The sequence below is a fragment of the Rasamsonia emersonii genome (assembly GCF_000968595.1).
Source record: "Rasamsonia emersonii CBS 393.64 chromosome Unknown ctg1118621760090, whole genome shotgun sequence".
Classification (NCBI taxonomy): Eukaryota; Fungi; Ascomycota; class Eurotiomycetes; order Eurotiales; family Trichocomaceae; genus Rasamsonia; species Rasamsonia emersonii.
In genome coordinates, this window is record NW_013563197.1 from 47,837 (window position 1) to 64,228 (window position 16,392).

General features: G+C 50.7%; 7 protein-coding genes across 7 annotated transcripts; 5 read left to right on the forward strand and 2 right to left on the reverse strand.

Moving 5' to 3' along the window:
* Positions 1-8: 8 nt before the first annotated feature.
* T310_3911 (DEAD helicases superfamily protein (Aquarius)) lies at positions 9-4,561 on the forward strand (the record flags this gene model as incomplete). Its single annotated transcript, XM_013473179.1, has 4 exons — positions 9-385; positions 424-524; positions 581-4,066; positions 4,122-4,561. The coding sequence occupies 4 exons, from the start codon at positions 9-11 to the stop codon at positions 4,559-4,561; spliced, it is 4,404 nt and encodes a 1,467-aa protein (XP_013328633.1).
* A 538-nt stretch (positions 4,562-5,099) lies between these two features.
* T310_3912 (uncharacterized protein) lies at positions 5,100-6,402 on the reverse strand (the record flags this gene model as incomplete). Its single annotated transcript, XM_013473180.1, has 9 exons — positions 5,100-5,193; positions 5,248-5,326; positions 5,462-5,480; positions 5,540-5,586; positions 5,638-5,709; positions 5,775-5,817; positions 6,041-6,106; positions 6,266-6,328; positions 6,376-6,402. The coding sequence occupies 9 exons, from the start codon at positions 6,400-6,402 to the stop codon at positions 5,100-5,102; spliced, it is 510 nt and encodes a 169-aa protein (XP_013328634.1).
* Positions 6,403-6,875: 473 nt separating this feature from the next.
* Positions 6,876-8,225, forward strand: T310_3913 (TFIIH and nucleotide excision repair factor 3 complexes subunit (Tfb2); the record flags this gene model as incomplete). The annotated part of the gene is made up of 2 exons (XM_013473181.1): positions 6,876-6,949; positions 6,998-8,225. 2 exons carry the CDS (start codon positions 6,876-6,878, stop codon positions 8,223-8,225), a joined length of 1,302 nt encoding a protein of 433 aa, XP_013328635.1.
* Positions 8,226-8,498: 273 nt separating this feature from the next.
* Positions 8,499-10,425, reverse strand: T310_3914 (putative dehydrogenase; the record flags this gene model as incomplete). Its single annotated transcript, XM_013473182.1, has 4 exons — positions 8,499-8,658; positions 8,894-9,024; positions 9,168-9,574; positions 9,636-10,425. 4 exons carry the CDS (start codon positions 10,423-10,425, stop codon positions 8,499-8,501), a joined length of 1,488 nt encoding a protein of 495 aa, XP_013328636.1.
* Positions 10,426-10,934: 509 nt separating this feature from the next.
* Positions 10,935-11,968, forward strand: T310_3915 (uncharacterized protein; the record flags this gene model as incomplete). The annotated part of the gene is made up of 2 exons (XM_013473183.1): positions 10,935-11,099; positions 11,162-11,968. 2 exons carry the CDS (start codon positions 10,935-10,937, stop codon positions 11,966-11,968), a joined length of 972 nt encoding a protein of 323 aa, XP_013328637.1.
* Positions 11,969-13,026: 1,058 nt separating this feature from the next.
* Positions 13,027-13,702, forward strand: T310_3916 (uncharacterized protein; the record flags this gene model as incomplete). Its single annotated transcript, XM_013473184.1, has 3 exons — positions 13,027-13,042; positions 13,093-13,456; positions 13,597-13,702. 3 exons carry the CDS (start codon positions 13,027-13,029, stop codon positions 13,700-13,702), a joined length of 486 nt encoding a protein of 161 aa, XP_013328638.1.
* Positions 13,703-14,374: 672 nt separating this feature from the next.
* On the forward strand, positions 14,375-15,928 carry T310_3917 (Glucanase; the record flags this gene model as incomplete). The annotated part of the gene is made up of 3 exons (XM_013473185.1): positions 14,375-14,472; positions 14,539-14,803; positions 14,870-15,928. The coding sequence occupies 3 exons, from the start codon at positions 14,375-14,377 to the stop codon at positions 15,926-15,928; spliced, it is 1,422 nt and encodes a 473-aa protein (XP_013328639.1).
* Between the last annotated feature and the right edge of the window lie 464 nt (positions 15,929-16,392).

Genomic DNA, 16,392 nt, shown 5'->3' on the forward strand with positions numbered 1-16,392 from the left:
TCGGCGCCATGGATGCGGCTCTGCTGGACCTAAGCGGGATAGGCGCTAGCGCTAAGCGCGTCGGGACGTTTTCGCGATCTTCGGGCAGACTCTCGCTCGGACATCGATCGCATGTAAGTCTCCCACCCCAAGGAATGGGACTAGAGATACCTCCTGCCATGGCGCAGAGTCTCGAAACCAGGCCCACCGTGTCCGATCTCCAGGGGGACAATCGCTGGGTAAACCTTGCCAGGACTCATTGGCTCAAGGAAACCCAGGTCCGCAAGGTTAAACAGGATGTCATCAAGAAGGAGATCTGGGATCCGCTGGAGGCAGAGGGGTTCTCTCTTCGCTCTCTTTTGACGCTGGAGAATCTGAATATCCTGGAGAAGTTGGTCCCCTCTTGGTGCGACATCGCTCTGCCTGCAAGCTGACTGGATTCAGGTTTCTGTGGCCGACATACACGGAGGACTCGTCGAACTACCATGTCTTGCTGATTACCGTGATTGTTGGCGTCAAGCAACGCGAGCATCTACCAATATGGGGTTAGTATCGAAGGGCGTCTCTGTTTGTGGCCGGAAATTGCTGACTGAGATGCCAGAGCACTTCAGCGACCGTCCAGACGATTTTTCCACTCTTTTCCATCGTATCCTCTCTATGAGCCTAGACCAGTCGCTTTCGACATTCTCGCGATTGTCGCTTTTGTCGTTTATCATCAGTGGCTTTCAGTCACTAGAGAATAACCTGATCAGGAAAGAATGCGCGCCTCTGGTTTCAATTTCAATATGGCATAATCTGTCCAGCGACGAGGCCAGAGAACGAATTCTTGAAAGAGCAGCGATATTGAAGAAAGCGTGGAGGGCGGCTGCGAAGCGGTACGAGGCAGCTGATGAGTCGACTAAGGCAAAGATCCGTTTCGAGCGGTCGTGGCTTTATACCATGTTGCTTGATTTCATACAGAGATTGAACGGTCCGGAGAAGAATCAGGCGGAGAACGTGCGATATTGCGAAAGGTTCCTGGAATTGCTGGTTGACCTAGATAGCCAACTTCCAACGAGGCGCTATGTCAATACTCTTCTCAAGGATCTGAACATTCTTCCCATACTCCGGCTTTCGCGACTCTACAATCTCCCGAACAATGTCCTGATACGTGATTTTTACTCGTTGCTGCGACATTTTGTCAACTTTGCCATTGACGACTATACAGGCGAGCCTCTCTCTTCCCAGGCTGCTTATGACATTCATTGCCAGCAACTAGGTCAGCTGCAGAGGATTGCCATCAAACACTTCAAGGACAAGTTGACTATTCTAGCACTTTCGAATTACGGTGCCATTGAACAGCGCGCGGACCTGGAAGCTAATCTATCGGCTTTGGATGACTCTGAACTCCAGGACCTCTGTACCCGCCTTGGCTTCAGGACCAGTTACCCGAAACAAGCGCAGGTGGTACCCGACAGGAATCTATACCTCGAAATTCTTGTTTCGCACTTTGAACGGAAGCCGTCATTCCAGGAGTCTGCTGCCAGCTTGAGTATCGTACCGACGGAAGAAAATCTCTATGAGCCTGCTCTGTTGCGAAACGAGACATATGATGGATCGAGGCCGCTCGCCATACCCAAGCTCAATCTTCAGTATTTGAGTCTGGGTGACTTCCTTTGGCGTTCGTTTCTGCTGTATCGCTCTGAGGCGTTCTTCGAAATCCGCAAGGATCTCGAGGCGGTTGTGAAACGGATGCAGCCACGCTCAGGCAAGGGGGGCAAGGACATAATCTTTGAAGGGTTCTCTCGGATGGGTATTCCCATCTCCAAGCCGGCAATCATTGAAGTTGCTCCACCCAAGGTCGGATCAACGAAACCGGCATTTGTTCGGGCTGAGATCATCCTGGAAGTGGGACGTCTGACCGAGAATGTACTAAGAGAGTGGGAGGAGTTACGACCAGACGATGTTGTCTTTCTGCTTGCTGTCACCTCGGGAGACTCGTCAACATCACTCAGCACGAGTGCAGGGAATAATGCAGCTAATGTGCCAGTCATAAGCCATATTCGAACTGCTGAAATTGTGCAAGTTCTCGATGAAAACGGCCGCGTTCTTCGTGAACCACAGCCCGGCCAGGAGAATAGTTACGCTCGCAAACCGCGCATCAGGAGGTTACTCGTGAACCTGGATGCTGCAGCCTTCAAAGCCGACACCGACAGAGTGTCGAAAGGGAAGCAGGATATCTACCCCTTGATCAATGTGATCGTGAGGAGGAAGGGGAGGGAGAACAACTTTAAACCGGTACTCGAGACGATGCAGAAGCTAATCACCACCGATATTGCACTTCCGTCCTGGCTTCAGGAGATCTTCCTCGGATATGGAGATCCTGCCAGTGCGCGATATACAGAATTGCCGAATCGGGTCAAATCCATCGATTTCCGAGACACTTTCTTGGACTGGCAACATTTGGTGGAGAGTTTCCCTGGAAAGACGATAGAGCCCTCGGGCAATGCGAGCTCCAGCTTTGGGCCCCCATACGTGTTGGAAACTGTAGACGAGGTTCCTAAGACGAGTACAGCAAACCAGTCGAAAAAGCGACGTCGTGGCCAGGTGGATGCACAAAGCGAACCTGGGTCGATCCACGTATCGACTTACAAACCCCCTAATCCTGGGCCTTATCCGGTTGATGCTCCTAAGGTCAATACCATCCGTTTCACGCCTGCCCAAGTGGAAGCAATCACATCAGGTACCCAGCCTGGGCTTACCGTGATTGTTGGGCCCCCTGGAACTGGGAAGACAGACGTGGCCACGCAGATTATAAACAATATTTACCATAACTTCCCGAACGAGCGAACACTGCTTGTGGCACACAGCAATCAGGCTCTCAACCAGCTGTTCCAGAAAATTGTCGCCCTTGACATTGACGAGCGCCATCTTCTACGACTTGGTCACGGTGAAGAGGAATTAGAGACGGAATCCAGCTATAGCAAATATGGACGGGTCGAGTCGTTCCTTGAAAATCGCACCCATTTACTGGCCGAAGTAAATCGGCTAGCCGCTTCGATTGGGGCACAAGGAGCACACGGGAATTCCTGTGAGACTGCAGGATACTTCAATTCTGTCTATATCCAGCCGGCCTGGACGAAATTCTGGGACAAGGCACGTTCGCCCGACGCTTCCAACGACGACATCATCAAAGCCTTCCCATTCCATGCCTACTTTTCCAACGCACCGCGCCATGTTTTTGAGCCCGACGCCTCCAAGGAGGAGCTGCTGGATGCTGCAGCCGGTTGCCAACGACACCTTGATAGGATATTCTCTGAGCTGGAGGACATTCGACCTTTCGAGATTCTACGGCAGCCGCGGGACCGGGCAAACTACCTCCTCATCAAGGAGGCTCGGATAATCGCCATGACATCTACGCATGCGGCGATGCGGCGGCAGGAGATTGCCGATCTTGGCTTCCATTACGATAACGTGGTGATGGAGGAGGCCGCCCAGATCACGGAGATCGAAACGTTCATACCTTGCGCTCTGCAAAACATGCAGAACGGGGAGCTACCGTTGAAGCGGGTCGTTCTGTGCGGAGATCATTTCCAAAATTCTCCCATCATACAGAACCTCGCGTTCCGGCAGTATGCCAATTTTGAACAGAGTCTGTTCCTCCGGTTAGTGAGGCTGGGTGTGCCAACAATCACTCTCGACCTGCAAGGGCGAGCGCGGCCCAGCATTGCGGAACTGTTCCAGTGGCGGTATCCCCAGCTTGGGCACCTCCCTATTGTTGAGGAGGACCCGCAATTCAAGATCGCCAACGCGGGTTTCCAGTTCGACTACCAGTTCATCAATGTTCCTGATTACCAGGGGGTGGGTGAAAGAGAACCGTCACCTCATTTCATCCAGAACCTTGGTGAAGCGGAATATGCGGTGGCGATCTACCAGTACATGCGGCTGCTCGGCTATCCGGCATCAAAGATATCGATCCTTACGACGTACGCAGGACAGAAGGCCTTGATAAAAGATGTTCTGAACCACCGCTGCGCCAAGAACGCGTTGTTCGGGCTGCCTAAGATCGTGACGACCGTGGACAAATACCAGGGCGAACAGAATGACTGTAAGCACGCCGACGTCTTCAGCAGTGGTTTTTTTTACTAACAGGGACTTTGTAGATGTCATTCTCTCGCTCGTGCGAACACGGACAGTCGGGTATCTCCGGGACGTCCGTCGTCTGACGGTAGCACTGTCGCGTGCACGACTCGGGCTGTACATCCTCGGACGGCGCGAGGTCTTCGAGTCATGTTTCGAGCTCAAGCCCGCCTTTGATCTCCTCGGCCAGCGGCCCGACAAGCTCATGCTCGTTCCGGGGGAGATGTTCCCCACATCGCGGTCCCTGACGGAGGAGGTCGAGGGCACGCCGATGGAAGGCGTCGAGCACCTGGGGCAGTACGTCTACGAGATGACGGAAGCGAAGATCAAATCACTAGGCGAGGAGATGACGACCATTACAGAGGTCGACGCCACTACGAATGGTGAAGAACCGGTCGTCGATGAGGACGAAGTGATGCTAGGAGCGGGCGAAGAAGATGACGAAGAGGTGCTGGACCGTTAACACGGTCAAACTAAATATATTATCTATGTATCATTTTGTGAATGAATTCAGCGGGGCAAAAACAAAAAAATTTTTTTCCTTTTCCCTCTTGAGCAACTGGCATTTTTCTTTTTCTTTTCTTTTCTTTTCCTTTTTTTTTATTTCCCATACGGCGCAACTTGGTTGGAGAGGGGGGTAGGACTGCACAGCAGAGAGTGTTACAGCTTTCTGATTCAGATTCCGATTCTGGTGTTCGTTTTTGAAAATAAGATAAGACGAGAAAAAAAAAAGTCTAGCAGTGGTAACTAACTGGTTATTATCATTATCATTGTCATTGTCATTATTCTTGTGATTGTGTGGGTGGTTGCTAGAAAGATTAGTTGTTGTTGTTGTCGTTGTATCATACCCTCTATGTATGTATGTACTGTACTGTACGCATGTACGAATGAATGAATGGATGGATGGATGGATGGATGAATAAAGGCATTTGTACTTATTTGGTGGGAACGTGGTCTGTTTTTTTTTCTTGTCTTTTCATTTCTATGTCTAATCTAACTTCTTAAGAGGACCCGCTCGAAGTCCCGTTCGATTCTGATGCCGGCTTCAGCTCCTCGACGATGTTCTGTGGGTCTCGAAAGGCGAGGGCAATGTACCTGGACTCCGTCAGAAATACGCAAAAGGGGACAAGGGTTTCTGTTATTGCTCACTTCGTGTGACTGCCTCGGGCGACGATCTCGTTCTTGTCGTTGTAGAATTTGATAGACGTGTAGGCGAGGTTTTTGCCGACTGCGAAGCAAAAGAGGATTGTCAGAGATCATGTATGTACGACTCCAGTTATCTTGCCCGTGCTTGTTGGGCACTTGATGGGACAGTCTGGGAATTGAAATGATGGAAAATTCGTCGTATTTTGTCTGAACTTACACTTGTCGCATACAACCTCCTATGACGGGATATCAGCATGCTTGCTGCATTATGGCAGAAGGTAGGCGGAAAACATACCGCAAAGATCTTATCGCCGATCTTTCCCCCAGAACTCAGATAGGTCACTACTCATGCAATTAGGGCTGCCAGCCAATGATCTCTCTGCTGGGGCATACCGTTAAGATCCGTCGAGACGCCTGTGGCAAAAAGACCACGGGATGCGACGGCAAGAGAGCCTCCAAGGTCAACTGGACAGCTGTTAGGAACGTTTCTATACGCTGATATTTATGAGATATGACATCACATGACATACCCATGCTGGCAATGGTGCCTCCGTGCAGGATGCCCAGTCTGTTCTGTAGGAGGTCAGTATGGGAGTTCTTATGCGAAATAAATAAATTGTGCAATGTAATTGAATAAAATAGTAAATCATAAATAAATCTGGGAATTAACAAGACGTCTCATTATTGAGGTAGGACAGGTAATAGTTATAATAGATGAATTGAAATTGAACGAAAAGACAAGTAAAAATAAAGATGAAAAAGAAGAGCTGCAATCAACGATATAATGGCTACTCACCGTATGCTCCTTCTTGATATCCAGCTCAAAGTTGACGACTCCAGGCCTCGCAGCCGTCACGCGGAGCTTAGTATATGTCAGCATACATTACGTTCAATATACACATATATAAATAAAAAATAACGAGGAATATTCACTAACATTGTCAAGGAGCCTATTTCGTCGCACGAAATTCAGTCAACACATCTAATACTCCAAATGATTCCCATGAAAGACCCGACATACCGTGGCTCCAGCCCGGACGTAGTCCGGAAGGACTCCCATACCTGGATAGCAGTCAATTGCATGCTTCGTGGAGTGTATTTTCGCATTTATTTATAAGAATATTTACTTACGGATTTCACGAATCTCAACGCAGTCATTCTGGAAGATTGCAAGGGCAGTTCTTGACTGATGAGATGCTCTCACTGCTCGATATCCTCGGCAGATGATATCGGCGAAATGTTGTTGCGCTTGTGGCCGCGTCGCCCGCCGGAGCCTCCGCCGTGATCAGCGAAGCTAATCTCGCGCGCTAACAAAGTAAGACTTCAGCTTACTCCGATAGGAACTGCTCAGGTTGCTGCTCCAGGCTGCCGCTGCGCTCCCAGCCTCTGCAGTGACGACATGATAGAGCACTGATCCGACTGCGCGCGGACAGCCTGAGCCCAGGCACAATGTCCGCGTCCACTCGTCCGTTCGACTACCTGGAACAGCTGCCGGGCACGACCTTCAACAAGCTGTACCGGCAGCCGTCCGCTGCTCTCGCCATCTTCAGGCGCATGCTGCCTGATCTGGGTGAGTGGTACCTCCGTTCTATTTTGAGGCAGTGCTGACCGGCACAGCAAAATGCTTCGTCATGGCCCTGCTCTACATGAAAGATCCCGTTCCCGCGGCGGACCTGGAGGCGTGGATCAAACCTGAAAGCAAGAAGTGAGCACGATAGAAGTCGTATCTACGGCAGAGTCTGACTATTCGCAGAGAACGAGACTATGCGCTTTCGATCCTGGGACGGCTACATATCCTTTCCAATACAATGACCTCCGATCAGGTCCGCGCGTACATGGTGACCAATCCGTTCGCCTCGTCGCTGCGTCAGGCTCTCACCGGAGGCGAGGACAACTACTCGTTTGGAGAGCCCTGTCTGACGCCAGACCCAAATCCCGTCTCGGTCGCCGATCTCGATGAGTACGCAAGACGACAGTGGGAGGGTGTGCTGGGGTATATGGTTGGGACCAGCAGCATTGGCGTCCAACAGCCCGTCAGCCTCAGCAAGGGCGTCAAACAGCTGCTGCAGGCCGGCCATCTGGTTGAAATCCACGACCGCCAAGTCAACATCACCCAAGACGGGTTCGCTTTCGTGCTGCAGGACGTCAACACCCAGGTCTGGCAGATTCTCATCCTGTATGTCGAAAGCGCCGAAGCGATCGGCATGGACAGTGTGGAAGTGCTGTCGTTCATCTTTCTGCTGAGCAGTCTCGAACTGGGCCAGTCGTATGAGAAGCGACACCTGACGCCGACCCAGCTGCGCACGCTGACCGATCTGACCGACTTTGGGATTGTCTACCAGCACTCTCCCATTTCCGAAGCGACACGCTTCTATCCGACTCGACTGGCAACGACGCTCACGTCTGATTCGAGCGCACTCAGCAATACTTTGACCAGCACGCTCTCTGCCCAATCGAGTGCATCCACCGAGCCGGGGTCGGGGTTCATCATCGTGGAGACCAACTACCGCTTGTACGCGTACACGTCGTCGCCCCTGCAGATTTCTCTCATCGCACTGTTCACCACGCTGAAATACCGCTTCCCGAACTTGATCACGGGGAAAATCACGCGGCAGTCGATCCGCCGCGCCATCGAGATGGGCATCACGGCCGACCAGATCATCTCGTACCTGTCGACGCACGCCCATCCGCAGATGCGCAAGTACAACGCGAGCAAGTCGACCTCGAACATGACGGGCATGCCGCCCTCGGTCCTCCCACCGACGGTGGTCGACCAGATCCGGCTGTGGCAGCTGGAGCGGGACCGGATCAAGGCGACGCCGGGATTCCTGTTCAAGGATTTCGTCAGCCTGGCCGAGTACGAGGCGCCGTGCCGGTATGCAGAGGAGATTGGCGTGCTGGTCTGGAAGTCGGACCGCAAGAGGATGTTTTTCGTCACGAGGCATGAGCAGATCGCGGCGTTTTTAAAGAGCAGGAAGTGAAGACTCATCCTCGTTCGATGGATAGATACCCTGTAAAATATTTATTTTAAAATAAGTTGATTTGGGTGGCAGGCTATTACTACAATGGAATTTTCATTTTTCAGATAGATGTATCTGTAAGGTAGAACGAACAAGATACAAGTATGTACTTATCAGGTGTTTTATTTCCTTTCTAGACTGTTTCTGTACTGTCTCTGAGTAAAGTACTTCGGCTTTCATTCTCTCCTCCTCTCTCTCTCCTTTTATTTTTCTTCTACTTCACCGCACTCCCCCTCAGCTCCACACTCTCATCCGCTTCCTGTCCTCTGCAAGGACAGCCTCCACATCGATATCGCTCCTCCTCCCCATCTTCACTCCCTGGACGATGTCATACTCATGCCTCCCCTTTGCGAGATCTGCCTTATTATTTGGAGCAGTGATGTAGGCAGGGTCTCTTATATTGGATCATATATTGTAATGTATGTTGGATAATCTCTGTTATTACCCTACTGGCTTCTTCTCTTTGTTCCTTTTGTGATTTATGATTACTTGATTTGATTATTCCTTATTCTTCATTATTATTCTTCTTCTATCACTCGCTCCGCTCGTTTATTATCAGCTAACTCCATGCCTCGACCACCTCACACAGCGTGCTCTCTCCACCCACATTCCCTGGAAACACGACATACGGCACCCCAACATGTCGACTCGTCGACTCGTCGCAGCGCCAGAGAGGAATGCCCGGCGCGGCCTGCCCGACGACCAGGGCGCGTTTGATGTTGAGTCCTTTGGTGGCTGCGTCGGAGGAGGTGATTCCGCCCTGTGAATTCGTCAATTAGCAATTGCTGAATTCTGCGTCAACTGATGGGTGGTTGAACGAATATGAAAGCAAGGAGTTTGAAAGGGGATACCTTCGTGATGATATATCTCGGCCGTTCTTGAATTCCCCTGTAGCACGCTGACTAGCGCCTCAGCCACCTTCGTCCCAATGGCCAGCGACGACAGCTCGTCGTCTCCCGTAATGAGTTTCCGGCTTGTCATCACGAGCGTATCTTTCCCTGACCGCAGCTGGCGTTCTGCCTCCTGGACAATTCTTGCCACTGCCGCAGCGGCGTTTTCTTTGGACGAGATCAGTTCTTCGACATTGAGCTCGAGAACGGCCAGATGCGGACCACGCCGGTCTATCAGGACTTTGAGCTGGGCAGTCGTCTTAGGAACGTGGGATCCAGCAATGATCAGCCCGCCGGTCTGTCTGGGCGCAGGCAGGTTCAGCTCCGACGCTGTCACCAGGGCCTTGGACCGGACGCCCAGGCGTGTCGAGACGAAGGCGGCACCTGTTCGGTAGAGAAATCGCTTGCCTTGGGATTGAGCTGCAAAAAGAAATTAGCACATGTATGTACTCACGATAGCAGGTAATATCTAGATACATACCCTGCAGCAATCCTGCTACAAAAACGTGCATATCCGACTCAGCAGCCGCATTGACAATGACGATGCTTCTCCGAGGAAGATCTACCAGTTTGGCAGCGACCTTGTCCGGTCCACCCCTTCGAATGTCCTCGATGGTAACTGAAAATATCTGCTCGGGACGAAACCTCCCCGGCGCCTTTTCCATGATATAGTCCCTCAGATTGGAACTCTTATATCCAAACGTCGCATCCTTGGCGAACGGTGTATTCGCAACAGGCACCAGCTGCTCTCCCTCTGCGACGTAGTGCACGTCATTGATGGTGAATCTCCCACCCTGGAAGAAAAACGGCGCCAGGACCCAGGCATCGACGTCGCCAAACACCGACTGCGCAACGTCTGTTTCTAGCGGGAAATGTCCCCGCAAGGTGCTGTCGCCTCGCAGCACGATCTCCACGCCCTGGCCAGTCGTCCTGGCTGCCTGGGCGACATTCTCGCACACAGCGCGGATCAGCTTCTCTGCTTCGATAGGAGGCAGAGCACGAGAATTGGTCAGGATAAAGAGTCCCCGTGAACCAGGTCGTTGGAACTCCTCGACCAGCGTCGGCACATCCCAGACGGTCAGCACGATGATGTCATGGCAGGTCTGCGTGCCGGTGGGGTCATCATCCAGCGCTATCAGGAGACTCTTCTTAGGCTTGGTGCCGTCTTCTAGATGTCGAGCGATCAGGTCCTGCGCGTCTGTGGGATATTCGGAGGGCAGTTGAGCCAGTGTGCTGGCGCGGGGAAGGACGTCATACTCTCGCGGGGACATGGCGATGCGACTTCACCTGGTCCGAGAGAAGACAGCCGCATCGCAATCCGACGGTTGCAATCCTTGACTACTGTCTGTCAAGTACGATTCGAGACTGCGACAGGTCTTCAGTATTAATACCAAATACATGCACGGAGTATTCACGCCATGCAGGTGCTCTTGCAGGACGTCGTCTGTTTACTCGAGTTGGTAGGTACCCAAAATGGGATAGCATTCCTGTTTGGGAAAAGTGCCCCAGGGTTAACTGCGGTGATGACGAACAGCTGCTGGCGCCTTCCTTTTCTTCCAAACATCAACTTGTTGTTCCCATAGTGTCGATCACGACTTTGCTGCGCTGTACGTGAATAGTTCCATGCAAATTACCTAGTATTTGACAAGATATTGACTCAACATGACAGATTCGAAAAACGACAGGCGGTTAATGCCGCCTCCCCCCCACACCACCACGACGCAAGAAGAGACTGAAGTCATCAGGCTCGACATCCTCGCACAGTATCAAGTCTTTGCCTATGGACTCATCAAGTGCTCACTCGTCAGACCAAGAATCCATCAAGTCGGATGCTTTCTCTGCTGGCACAAAACTACAAGTCAGGAAAATTGCTGGAGACCATTGCTGGGCATGTGGTAGCGAGCCGGCTCAAATTTGCCATGTTGTTGCAAAGGAAGACCCACAGGTAAGCATTTATTTTCTCGGCTTGCTATTGGAATGATCATAACAGTTTGCTATTATATGCAGGCTCGCCTCTGGGCTGAGTTAGGCCTGATAAACTTCTCGCTCGTCTCGGCAATGAACGCAATCCCTCTGTGTCCCACTTGCCATTCTCAGTTCGACCTAGCTATCGACCCAGGGTTCTTTTTTGTCCCAACAGATCTACGGTATTTCATACAATTCGAGCTCAAGGATAGAGAACGCAGGAAAAGGGCAGCCGAAGAAGGGACCATTCTAGATCGAGAGACCCCTGCCGCTGAGGAGTACAAGGCACATCAAGTAGCAAAGGGAATAATTCCGCCTGATGCTATTGGTGGTCAATATCTTCGAGTTTTTCTCAAGTCCTATCTCCATCACGATGAACTCCCATTCGATGTTATGGCATATTTGTCAAAGCCTAAAGAGTGGCACGGAGCTCCTTTGGCCAGTCTCCGCAGGGCCATTCCAATTCTAGGAAGTGGCCGTTTAAAGGCTTTGAAAAGCCAGATGCGTCTGGAATTACAGAAGCTGCGCGACTTATACTTCCTTGATGAGGAATCTTCTCCAGGAAACATGTCCGTTGATTTAGGGACACGGCAAACTCAACCCAATGATCAGGTGAAGAAGCGACAGCTTGATGACATCACGGATGATAAATCAGGCTCGCCAAAGAAGCAACGACAAGGGAATGAGGAAAGGAGCAGTCGGGATCCAGGCACAACGAGATATTGTCCGATCCTCCTTAAAGAGGTTCTCTCTTACTGGACCTTAGGGCCAGACGTTACTGCAGAGGAGGCGGTTCGCCGATACGCCCCTGTGTTTGCTCGATCGTTGAGGAATGAAGGCCAAGTTTGAGGCTTATTATTAATTGTATCTATAAATTGATCAGGTATTGCTAGCAGGTTTTAAATTACAGTGAAAGGAATTGATTAAATGAACCTTTTCCCTCTGTGTGGTGCACATGATCTGCCTAATGTCTTATAGCCGAAGGAAGCTAAGGGTATTTTATTATGTAAAGGCACCATTAAGGTTATTTTAAGTCTTAAGAATAGATAGAAAAGATGTTCTAGGAGGAACTAGGTATATATATCGGTCAGACCAGGACTCTTTCTTAACCAGAGAAGTAATATAAGTGTGCTGTTCAATTAGTAGGAAGAGAATTTCTCTGGAGATACTGCCACAATCCAACGCATATAAAGTGAGATAGATTTGCCAACTTCTGCACAGAGTAATATGGGGTCGTATTCACCTGAAGAACATGAGAGAGCAAGGCTTATGTCTATTCTCAGCGCCATATATTTGGTTTAGGTTCCTACCTAGTGTAAGAATAGAAAAGGAATAATGCTCCTCCTTTCAGAAATTCAGTACATGAGAGACAAGTATGTGCAGAGCTTCATTCTATTTCAAAGACAGATCTTTACTTGTCACATCCCATCAAGCTGCTATTATCTACGTATAGGTTGCTATACGGCTGTAGATTTATGTGAATAGTCAGAAAGGGTTTCATTAGGAGAAAGGAAGAAGAGTGAAGATTATGCTTAGTTGTTATAAGCCCATTACTATATGGTGAATCAGAATGCATGGTGGTGCCTAACACCATATATCATCTTCACATCGTTGTCTAAGATACCTATCTAGATAGGCAGCTTCTAACCAGGGACTCATCGTGCGACTAGACAGTCACTTTAATCTCCCAGTGATGAAACTCCCGGACCACTGAGCGAATTAGTCGTGCCCGCTCATCTGATATGTTTATCCACTCGTCCTGTCTTTCTCAACTGCCTCTTCGTTTCTCCTTTTCATTCTTCCGTCACTGCCAGTTGACTCCAAAAGAAACCAGAGCGAAGACCTTCAACAAGTGAAAGAAGCCTTGCTGTGCCCTTCTGTGGACACAGACTCGACTACCGGCCAGCATGCGCGAAATTAAGCGTATGTGTATATCTCATCTTCATTGTATATTTTCTTGCTGACGACTGTAGGCGACGAATCGCTCGACAGTCTCTCCACCCGCGTTCAAGTCCGTTTCATGGAGTCGATGACCGAAGAAGATGAAGTTCTGGTTCGATCGGTGCACCCAGCCCTCCAAGCTCGCGAAACGGTCTATGTCCATGAACATGACGGCCGACTGGTCTGGGTGGTGCCGACCAGCAACGCTTACGACGTCCTTGATACACACGCAGCCGGTCGAGAAATCCTTCGTTCGCCACTCTTCGAAATGCAGCCTAGGCAGACAGGGGCGCCAATCCGCGAGGATCCATTTCCCCAGCCCATCAACTGCCGTAGTGTCCTCGCCCCAGAGGTCGTCTATCGGATTCTGGCGTTCTTCCCGGGTTCTGTGGGCATGTATGTACTGGTCTTTGGCTTTATGATCATCCACTTTCGTGATCGGAAAGCTATGGAAGAATGCTGGGGCCTTGGCAATGTGAATGAGGTTGGTGGCCTGAGTGTTGGATATGGAATTCTCAGCACTTAGTCGGGATCAGGTGGAAATTGCCCGAGGGCTGTGTTCTACTGCAAGGGAGAAGGCACTGGAAAGAGCTAGCTGTCTATGCAGCAAGTATGGAGGGTGCAACCTGGATTAAGCATTAGTTGATGATCTAGACATTCTACGTACGCCGGGCTTGCTACCCATAATTCTGACCTATTCTGTGCAATATTCCTCTTGTAGTTTTCTTATCGACATACTTCCAGATGGCTCCTAAGCTGTACCTCTATTCATAGTCTCCATACACCTCTACTGTCGATATATCATGCTTGCCAATTCCCATTTGTACACCTCTTGCTAATACTGGTCAGCAGATGTCATGATTTCGATTGCTGGCGGCAGGAATACACTGATTTGTAGCTATCAAGTTGACAAACTAAAACTAGAATAGGTTCCATGAACGTACCTTATCGCATGATTGATATAAAATTATATACTTGTTAAGTACTGAAACTATAAATTAGTCGCCTTGGCAGGAGTATAAAACAAATTGATCAGGAATAGCTGGTCTTATTTACGGAAAAAGTAATTGAATTAAAATGAACCTTTCTAGAACCCCCGCTCCTCTCGGCCGCCCCGCCATATTAACTGGCCAAGACCAATTCAGGCTGAATTGATGGCTTCAAGCTTCACATCCGGACTTCGGGCTTTGGCGGGGTATTTCTTGCCCTTCGATTGAAACTGCAAGGATGAGGTGTATTTATGGAGCAGAGGTGCCCGAATCTAAGGACCAGCAAGCACACGGCATTCTCAGCTTGTCGACCTAGCTGAACAACATGGCAACCGGCTTCCTTCGCGTCAGCGGCACCAAGATTGTCGATGCCAATGGCACGCCAGTCCTCTTGAGGGGTACTGCCCTGGGAGGCTGGATGAAGTGAGTGAGCAAAATATCTTGCAGTTGTAATAACTATGGTATAGCATGTCTAACCTCAACTGCCAGCATGGAGAATTTCATCACTGGCTTTCCCGGCCACGAATCGACCCATCGCGCGGCCATGCTCGCCGTCTTGGGCAAGGAGAAATATGACTATTTCTTCGACAAGTTTCTCGAGTACTTCTTCACGGAAAAAGATGCTCAATTCTGCAAGAGCCTTGGTATCAACTGCCTGCGGCTGCCGTTCAACTATCGTCACTTTGAGGACGACATGAACCCTCGCGTGCTGAAAGAGGAAGGCTTCAAGCATCTGGACAGAGTCGTTGACCTGGTACATAACATATGTTTGCAAGCCCGTTCTCTGTGCAGCTGTCTGATTATTTATTTTCGTGTCTAGTGTGCAAAATACCAGATCTACACCATCCTCGATATGCATACCTTGCCTGGCGGTCAGTCTCCGGGCTGGCATGCGGACAACCTCACCTCCCACGCGTCCTTCTGGGATCATCGCGACCATCAAGACCGCACTGTCTGGCTGTGGCAGCAAATCGCGGCACGGTACAAATCCAACACTTGGATTGCCGGCTACAACCTGATCAACGAGCCGTGCGACCCTCAGCACGTCCGCCTGCCGGCGTTCTACGTGCGCCTGGAAAAGGCGATCCGCGAGATCGACCCGGACCATATCTTGTTTCTGGACGGGAACACCTTCGCCGCGGAATGGAAGGGCTTCGACCAGTACCCCATCTTGCCCAACGCGGTGTACTCTCTCCACGACTACAGTCGGCTCGGATTTCCAGGCCCGGAGCAATTCACGGGATCTCAAGAGCAGCTGGAGCGTCTGGAGAGGCAGTTCCTGCGCAAAGCCGAGTTCCACCTCTCTCGCAACGCGCCCATCTGGAACGGAGAGTTTGGACCGGTCTATGCCAACCCGCAATACGAGGAGGATGCAGACGCCATCAATCGGCAGCGGTATGAGCTGCTCAACGCGCAGTTGCGTCTGTATGACAAGTACGAGATTCCGTGGAGTATCTGGCTCTACAAGGACATCGGGCTGCAGGGGATGCTGCATACCTCGCCGTCATCGCCGTGGAACAAGCTGCTCGCGCCGTTTCTCGAGAAGAAAAAGGCTCTTCAGCTCGACGCGTGGGGGCAATACCCCTCGCAGGAGATCGACGCCCTTATTGGGCCACTGGTAGAGTGGATTGACCGGGTCAGCCCAACGGCCAAGAACACGTACCCCAGTACGTGGGACACCAGACGCCACATCGAACGGGCAGTGCTGCAGACGTTCCTGGCGGAGAGCTTTCAGAAGGAATTCGCCGAGTTGTTCCGGGACAAGAGCATGGAAGAATTGGACGAACTGGCGAGAAGCTTTGCGTTTGAGCAGTGCGTGCAGCGCACGGAACTGAATGAGATTCTGTCCAAGCATGCCGAGGCTAGTCGATTGGCATAGATAGCAGATAGATAGACGGATAGATTCCGGCTAAATTCAAAGCATCTGGCAGACGTAAGGCTGCAGGACGACCCAGTCCCTTGGAAACGCTGTTCCCAGTTGACATATACGACTAATTATGTTAGTTAATTAGCTAGTAAGACAGCTGCCACATGGCAGAACAGCCAAATCAGACGTCGCTCCCTGCAACATCTGTTCATCTGCCACCCACGAGTAAAGGCACACGGCCATTGCGACTCTTTTAACCATGCTTCGACACTGCTCCACTGCACCCGGCACGTGCCTGCATCGAACTGCCGAATTTGGAAGATTCTGGGGCCCCGGCTTTTCTCCACACGTCCGTGCATCCCCGCAGAGAACCAGACAGTGAGGACATAGCAGGGACGATACTGTCGTCTGTCATTATTATTTTACGGAGAAGATTTCTCTTGGCTTCGGCCTCGTCTATTCAGCCTAAATACACG